Below are 9,045 nucleotides of genomic sequence, written 5' to 3' on the forward strand. Positions count from 1 at the left end.
AGGTGCCCAATGTGGGTCTGAGATCTCCTCTTGTCCTGGTGTACAGCTGCTCTGTGGATGCTGGAGTGCTTCTCTTGGCTATTCCTGGCCAGACCTAGTCTCCAGTGTCCACAGACCTCTCTGTCTGCTTCCTGTCCTGACCTGGGCTGAAAAATAACTCACTGTGCGGTTTTCTTGGATTTTACCATCAATATTCAGTCCAGTTCATTTTCTAAATATATTTGAAGGAGTTGGGTTGGGGAGGGAAGCTCACTGTATTGATTTCTACTATTCCGCCATCTTGGCTTTGCCTCCCCACAAATTATTTTCTAATTGCTATAACCTTATATACATGTAAGTCATATAGAAATCCTTACCTGTAAAATGAGAATAATAACTGACATTTTACATAATGTTTTAAAGTTTGTAAAGTGCTTCACGTATATTACCTCATTCACAATAATATAGTAAACCTGTGAAATAGTTGCCTGTGGTGGTATTATCCCTATTTTTTCAGACAAGGACACTGAGGCTCAGAGATTGCCAGTGTCTTGTCCATGGTCATACAGCTATTAAGTAATGGAGGAAGGATTTGAACCTGTATCAACCTCCTGGGTCAATGTCCAGGAATATCCACTGTCATGATCTCTCTCTGGGGATTAAGTCCAGACTTCTTCCCAGCTCTACTCTTTTACTTCTGAGTTCCAAAAAAGTAATGTATGAAAAAAGTATGAAAAAGGTTGGGAATAGAAATCTCTTATCAACTTTGTCTCCTGCATTTTCTTTTTCTCTTTTTCTTGTTTTTACTACTATAATATATTGCTTTTTTAAATAACGGTTTATCTTTTATCTTTAATTGAGAGGCAGCTTTCTGGCTTAGTGGATAGAACACTCATTTGAAGTCAGGAAGGACCTGAGTTTGAATCTTATTTTAGACACTTACTAGATGTGTGACCCTGGGCAAGTAATTTAACCTCCCTCAGACTTACTTTCCCAATTTGTAAAACAGAGATAAAGCCACCCACTTCAGAGAGTTGTTATGAGGCTCAGATGAAATAGTATATGTAAAACCTCTTTGCAACTTTAAAGTGCTATATAAATCTTAGTTATTAGTTTTTTTTAATTATCTGATTGTTTCCATAAGATTTCATTTCCTTCTTCAGGACTCCAAATTCCTGATTGATGCTCCTTCCCAACATCTTCTCCCCTAGTAACTCACAAGTTTAGTTTTTCTGAACTTCCAATAGTTTTCTCTAAAGGCAGATAAATCTTAATTACTAGGTAATAGTCTTTCTTAATGTTGTTTTTTTTTTAATGTCAAATGATGGCTTTCTTATTTTTTGTGTGGATTGTTTGCTGAGATTTAGACATTTAAGAAACCTTGTATTGGGAAAAGAATACAGTCAGTACCTCAGTATACATATCCTATTACTGACTTGGTCTTTTGATAATGGATACTTCTGTCTACTAGTATCCTACTTTTAATGCCTCATTGTGGAGAGGAAATGCCCCTCAAGTGCTTTCTTAATGAAGCAGAGCCTCTGGCTAATCTACACAGCTATTCTGTTACTTCTGACAAAGCCTATCAAACTGGAAATACTTCAGGTACAGACTCAAAATTGGACTGTATGTCTGTTGCCTAAAGACCAGTACAGTTAAGGTGAAAGAGTCACATCATCAGAGAGTTGTCCAGAAGGTGACCTTTTTTGGCTATGCATCTTATAACCTACCATTCCACTATTGAGTAGTAATGTCCTTAACCTGCTTTTGTGGAACAGAATATATTTTTGTGGAATAATTCCTGACATATGTGAAACCACAGATTTTTGAGAGAACTGCTTTTGGAGAGATGATAAAACACTTTCATCCTATTGATAGAGAGGTGGGGGGTATTCTAAACATTGAATGGGGCTTATATTGTGAAACATGGTCAGTGTACTCCTTTGTTGTGCTATATGGTACTCTTTTATCACGAGGGTATTTGGGGATGGGGGAGTGATAGTGAAATAAAATAAACAATACAATTTGTTTTCAAAAGTGTATCTCCCTTTGTGATCTCTTATTCTGTAAGTATAAGAGATAATTGTGAAAAATTTAGAAAATCCAGGTCAAGGTTTTACAAAGTCATAGTCATCCCTTATTTGTGATTCTACCTGTTCTACTACTGGCAAAGTGACTTGAATGGACTGTGCCTAAACTGTTTAAACATAATAATAATTTGGACTATTATATTTACTACCTCATTCAAATTAAAAGGTCATCTGAAGATTTAGAGTTGGAAGGATTTTAGAAATAATTTAGTCCAAATTGTTTGTTTACAGATGAGGAAGCTTAGCCCCAGAGAGGGGAAATGATTGCCCAAGATCACACAGCTAGAGGGATTGAAAGCTACATGTTCTGATGCCAAATCCTTTTTCCAGTCTGCATTTTAGAAGACATTACTACAAAACAGCATGATTTTGTGTTATCTTACATTTAAAGATGTTCTACATAGTCTTTTGTTCCATCATCTCCTGAAGTTTAATCTTTCATAAATCCCTTTACAAATTTTAAATTTATCTGTTAATTACTAGTGATTAAAGTTGTGGTTCATAAGTTTAATATACAAGATAGAAAACTAGGTCCAGGATTTTTTTGTTTATTTAGTTTTTGAAAAGGGACAATAAATAGAGGAAAGCATGAGAATTTTGTGCCAACTACCTATCAGATGAGAAATCTTAAGTCCAACAGCCTATGCAGGGGAAACATGGCAAATTTGGTCTTTTTGTCAGATAACCAAATATATGTAATTAGTGGCATCTTTTTCCCCCCTCTTTTAGCTGCTGGACTTATGCATACATTTAATGCACATGCAGCCACGGACATCACAGGGTTTGGGATCTTGGGCCACGCACAGAACCTTGCTAAGCAACAGAGGAATGAAGTGTCCTTTGTCATCCACAACCTTCCAGTGTTGGCGAAGATGGCTGCTGTTAGTAAGGCCTGTGGAAACATGTTTGGCCTTATGCACGGAACCTGCCCAGAGACATCAGGTGAGGCCACTTGGCACATTTTGCCTGTCGCTAATGAGATCAAAGACATTGATTCAGTTTCTGGGTGGAACAGCGTCTTTAGCTTTACTCTATACTATGACTAAGCTGGACCCTTATAGCTCTGGTCTTACAATTGCATTCTCTTCGTATAGATTTCTGGCTTTTGGTGTTGTTCATTGGACAGGTGGAGAAAACTAGTCAAGAGTATGGGTGGCTCAATCCAAATTTATCGCTAATTCTGGCAAACCTCCTCAAAACTCATGCTTCATTCTGATGGTGGGACAATGGGATCATATTTGTCTTTTTAAAAAAAAGGCATATTGCTTTGTGTACCAGGAAATTCTGTGGAAACTTCAAGAAAGCAATATAGAAGCAAAAGACATGACTTTGATGTCTTCTTTTTTTTTTTTTTTGGATTAAAGATTAGTGTAGATGTCATTGAGCTTCTTTATAGTTTGAGGGTCAAATGTACCTCTCCGGTGGCTTTGTAAGGTGGTTAAGGTGCTTCGGCTTCTCTCATGAAGTAGAAAGTGATGTGTGATGACTGAGTTATCCTTAGAAATTTGGTCTTTAAATTGGTTAGAATCAGAATCCCAAAGATACTGCATATAGACATAATCACCTGCTATAGTACTGGGCCAGACATAGACTTTAAGCAGCCGACTTTAAAATGTGTTCTTTCTGGAGAACTCATCTATTGTTATTACACTCTCTATCTGTTTCTTTTCCCCACTTCCTGATTATACTTTTTCATCTTTTAAGACTTCTTGTTCCTTCCTCTTTGTTTCTTCACTCTCGGTTTTATTTTCTTTGACCATGACTTTTGTTCTTTTTCCAACCCCTTGTAAAGAAAGATACAAGGTACATTGAGATGGTGTGTTTTTTAAGAAATTCTGAGAGAATATGTTAGACATCAACTTTTTTAGTAGTCTTCCTAATGTTACTAAAACTTTGAGCACTTCAGCAGTTCTTGTCTTAGAAAACTACCAGCAAATTAAACTTTGTTTTCCCTAGTGATAATTAATAAAAATTATTTTCAACACTATTTCTGTAGAAATGTAATTTAAAAAAAGACCGGTTTGTATTTGTTTTACTCTTTTTGGAGCTTGGGATGGCAGTGATGGCAGTGAAATGAATATCTAATAAAAAATAGTAGGCTAACAAATTTGGGGTGGTGTTTATGTGAATAGCAAAGCTAGGCAGATAGGTTTCTTCTACTGCCCCTAATTCCAGAACAGTTTCTTCAGCCAGATCCTAGCAGTCAGGGAGAAGAACACCCCACATATATCTTAGAGTTGTTACTAGTTTGGGTCGTAGGCACGTTGAATGTTAGAACTTGGAGATCATCTAGTTCAACTCCCTCGTTTTACAGGTGAGAAAACTGAAGCCTACAGAGGGGAGGTGAATACCCAAGGTCAGGTACACAGGCACATAGCATTAGAACAAGGGCTGTACTTAAGTAACTTGACTCTCACATTTGTCTTTAATTTTCTCTGGTTTTTTTAGAAAATATATTTTCAGATATGTTTTAAGGTAAGACACCTTTACAGAAAATCAAATTGAGATGAAATCAAATCAACAAGCATTTATTGAGCACTTATTATGTGCCAGGCACTGTGCTAAGTTCTGGGGATACAAAGAAAAAGTAAAAACAGCTCCTGCCTTCAAGAAGCATACATTCTGATGGGGAAGACAACATGTACATAAAAGATACACATGCAGAGTAGATAAAAAGTAGCCGTAGATGGGAAAGCACTAGCATCTGGGGGAATGGGAAAGGCCTCTCACAGGTGATAGTCTTTGAACTATCTGTTAAAGAAAGTTGTGGAGTCATCAAGGCAGGAGGTTAGGAGAGAAAGCATTCTAGGCATGGAGTTACAGCCTATTCAAAGACAGGGAGACAGTCAGTGGAACGTTGGAGTGGTGGCATGTGTTAGAGAAGATGGGAAGTGATGAGAGAGGATCAAGGGTACGTGCAGAAGGGTTGGCCTTGGAGAGTAGAAGGGCTACCTCATCATTGGAGACTAAAGTGAAGGAGGAAACAGTGGAGATTATGTCATGTGGAAAAAGGGAGTGCTCAGCAAATGGCCTCAAATTTTTCAGTGAAATATGAGGTTTTCAGTTGTCGGGGTGGGGGGAGTGGTACTGTAGGAAGGTTGAAGAGAGAAGAAAAGGTTTGGATGTCATGAGTGGGATAGGATAGGAAGTCAGTTGTGGGTATAGTAGGATTGCTTTTCTCCAGTGAGGACCCAGTTGAGATTATTTAGCTTAAATTTTCAGTTGACCCTCTCAGTATGATTTCATTATTTCCTCCAGTTCCATTTAGCTACAACGTATGAGCCAAGACTTTGGATGATGGGAATGATCCCTCATTGGTGTTTAGTAAGGACAGGGGAGCTAGGGATTCAAGATAAGAGGATTATTTAGAATTAAAAGAATTAACTTTGGTTTTTTGTTTCATTTTATTTTTATTTTAATCACAAACTAGAAAAAATAAATAACTAACCCAAATTCCATAACTCAGTGCCCAAACACACCTGCACAGTTTCATGAAAGGCTTTCAAAATTAAAAAGAAGGCCTTAAATTTTATAATTTCATCAGAAAATAGCTAAATAAAATGAAAATTTGTTGCAGAAGGAAAGGCAGAACAGGCTATAGGCTTCAGCTTAAGGAAAATAAAAGAAACATGCTTCATAGAACAGAAAAGTTGATTTGTATTCAGTTTATTTCTCTGCAAATATCTGAAGAGGGTAAAGATGACAGAAATACTTTGTTACTCAGAAATAGTCAAAAACTAATCAATGATCCTTTTTTCTTTGCCAGGAGGCCTTCTGATCTGTTTACCACGTGAGCAGGCAGCTCGATTCTGCGCAGAGATTAAGTCCCCAAAATATGGGGAAGGTCACCAAGCATGGATTATTGGGATTGTAGAGAAAGGCAACCGTACAGCCAGAATTATAGACAAACCCCGGATCATCGAAGTAGCACCACAAGTGGCCACCCAAAATGTGAATCCCACGCCTGGTGCCACCTCTTAATCTAGACAAAATTAGCTATTTGGTTTTGTTTTTAAATAGATCTATTCCTTTATCATCATTACAATTAAAGACTGTAAAAAAAAATCTCATTGTGTCTACACATCTGGTGACCTTAGGTCAATTTGTGAGTGGATGCAATTAATAAAATAAAATCCATTGCCTTTTTTTCCTGTTACATTAACTGAAGATGCACCTAATCTTGAGGCAGCTTCTGAGTTGAGAATTATATTGTTATCCAATACTGTTGATTCATTTTGAATCTTTAGACACTTATCTCTCGCCGCATAGGCTCTTTTTAAAGGTGCTTTCACGTAGCACAGACATTACCAGTAGTAGTGTCATTTAGCAGTTTGTGTCTTCATTACATGTATATTTATCATTATAAGTCTAATAATTTTTTGATGTCTTGAATGGTGTTCTGGAAAGGCAGAATGGGTAGATGACACAATGGGTATACCCAGTAGTAGCAAGAGGGTTGCATGATTACTTTCAGTCTTTTATTTGTAAAGTCTAGTCTTATGATCCAAGAGCATCTCTTCCGACCCTGGACTTAGTAGTGCACCCAGTTAAATAAGGCAAGTGCTTAACTCTGCATGGAAAGCACTTTGAAGTTGAAGGAGAAATTTTCATTTCATATTTGTAGACCTTATAATATTTACTGTAATATCAATAATTGTTTTCTTTATTGAAAGGGGGGAAATTGCTAACTTTTTGCAATATAATTGGATGTGCTATAGTGCAGCAAGGAATTGCCGACCAAAAGGGGATTAATGTATAATATTCATTTACAATTCAGTATATAATTAACTACACAAATAATTTTTAAATATAATCAATAATAAAAAGACTGTTCTGTGGATGGTAGTGTTTAATACATTTTATATTTTGTATAGTGGTTATAGACCTTCGTTTTCTTAAAAATCAGCAGCTGTTTAGCATAATTCCTAGCATTATTTTGTCCTTTTCTCCAATACTTTTTGTGCACGCTTTTTTGTGATCTGTGTTAAATCTACATTGCCAACATTGCAGCTTGAACTTAAAACTTGTTATTCAAATAAATATTTAATTTTTTTTTATTGCTCTTGTATAAGCAGATACCCTTTTTAGTTTCGTTTTGGAGGGAATTGGGAGGGTTTTGCTTAAAATCTAGTTCCCTCCAATAAATTGTACTTTAGTTTTATAGAAGTTTTAAATTTTATGTGAGCCATTTTGTTCTTTGATTAAATTTTAGAGTTCAAGAATAAGGGCATCACCTTTTTTTAAAAAGTGGTTTATGTGTCCTGGAAACAGATTTTCTTGTATTAGAATTTCCTTATCATTTTGAAGGGATTTCTGCCAATAGCACAAGAGGATTGAATCTTGAAATGTGTGTCTTTCAGAATGAAGTATCAGCAAGTCTTCGGAAAACGACCTGCCCACAGGCACCATAAGTACCACAGACCTTTCAAATAATAAGCTGTGAAGCTGTACTCCTTCAAAGAAAAGGCAGTAGCTTATACAGGCATAGCAGTGGGACTCTAGCCAGAATTCTAGTGTACGGAGCTGATATTAACTGGATTAGTTTCATTGAAATGTACAGATATTGTCAAGAATTGCTGCATAACAAAAACTAGACAGATAAAGTGGCCTTCCCAAAAAATGGTGCTTGAATTCGGATAGAACTTGAACATTTTCATACCTTCCCCCCTCAAAAAAAAATATGGATTCCTAAATTTGAGTTATTCTTAAAATGAAAGCTTTCTGTAATCAATCCTAATGTTTTTCATTTTTGGCGGGCTTTCTTTGAAGGCAAGAGCTAACAACTTAATGAGATGGTTCAGGTTATCTTACCACTAAAATGAATATGGACACTTTGAAGTCCAGTTAATTGTGGTTTAGAAGAAAATTTCTCACAGAAGTATTGTTGGGGGAAGATAGGGAAAATAGAGTACAAGGTCTAATAAAATACCTGGAGCTAGGTGGTTTTTGATTTTTTTTTTTTAATTCTATGACTGTCTTGTACAACAACCCTGCTCAGTTTCTGGGTGGTTTGTCTCAGCAACCATGTTTGGTATGTTTAAATGATACCTGAAGAAATCAAGTAGCTCTAATTGTATCAGTCTTTATGCACAACCTGACCTTTCATGGTGTAAATGTGCCTTTAATAAAAAAAAATATTGCATATACTTCCAAGGATCTGTGTTTTCATCAGTGTGGATATTCCCTCCACCAATACAGATCTCTGACTGACTAAACAGGCTTTCCCGTCTAACCCCAACACCCCACCTCCCTCCACTCCCCAGTTTGGAAGACAGTTTTTAAGAGTTGCTATTCCTGACATTTCCCACCCTGCAGCCAGCCTGGTAATGAAAGTCACCCAACTTAGCCATGATGTTCCTCTGGGGATAAACATACTAATAGTTTGGTAGGACGTAGAAAAGCTTCTGTTTTGTTGGCATATCTTTGAAAAGCCCAGGGACACTCTTATACCATAATGAGACCTCAGAGGGGGCCTGTATCTTCTTGGTGAAATTTGTAAAGGTATATTATTTGTCATAAAATGAATGATTATGTGATAACTGACAAGAATTTTGCTTCCCAGGCTCATGGTGAAATTCAATTAGAATCTGTACTTTTCGAAAGTAAATCTGGATTGAAGTATTGCAGTATTGAATGGATGTAGTATTGAAGATACTACGCTGTGATTGGTTACAAAAACGATGAGCCCATTAGTTTGTCATGGAGAATATTGTCAAAGGCAGAAGAGGCTTGATGGTTTAGTGGTGATTGTGAGTTTATTCTCTTGTCAATGAGAATTATGTTTACTCTGGAGTGTTTGTTCGTAAAACCTTTCCTTAGCCAACCATATGAAATTTTTAAATGTACATTAAAGTGTAACTGTTTTAGTTTAAAGTATAATGGTCACTTTCTTAGTAAAATGAACAGTGTAACATGAACATCAGTACAATGCCCTACTGTAATAGGCATCTAAAGTGTGTAAGCCTTAAGACCAAGG

At 36.6% G+C, this 9,045-nt stretch overlaps 1 protein-coding gene across 5 annotated transcripts in view; it reads left to right on the forward strand.

The window, feature by feature from the left end:
- The window catches only part of SEPHS1 (selenophosphate synthetase 1), a 44,163-nt gene extending 35,948 nt beyond the window's left edge, over positions 1–8,215 (forward strand). For all 5 annotated transcript variants that reach the window (XM_020999702.2, XM_020999704.2, XM_020999703.2 and 2 more), the window contains 2 exons: positions 2,799–3,011; positions 5,836–8,215. In XM_020999702.2, the coding sequence (XP_020855361.1) occupies positions 2,799–3,011; positions 5,836–6,050 (428 nt within the window). In that variant the 3' untranslated portion in view covers positions 6,051–8,215. The remainder of the gene's footprint in view (positions 1–2,798; positions 3,012–5,835) is intronic.
- The last annotated feature ends 830 nt before the right edge of the window (positions 8,216–9,045 follow it).

Source organism: Phascolarctos cinereus, unplaced genomic scaffold (genome assembly GCF_003287225.1).
Source record: "Phascolarctos cinereus isolate Bilbo 61053 unplaced genomic scaffold, phaCin_HiC Scaffold_1;HRSCAF=81, whole genome shotgun sequence".
Taxonomy (NCBI): Eukaryota; Metazoa; Chordata; class Mammalia; order Diprotodontia; family Phascolarctidae; genus Phascolarctos; species Phascolarctos cinereus.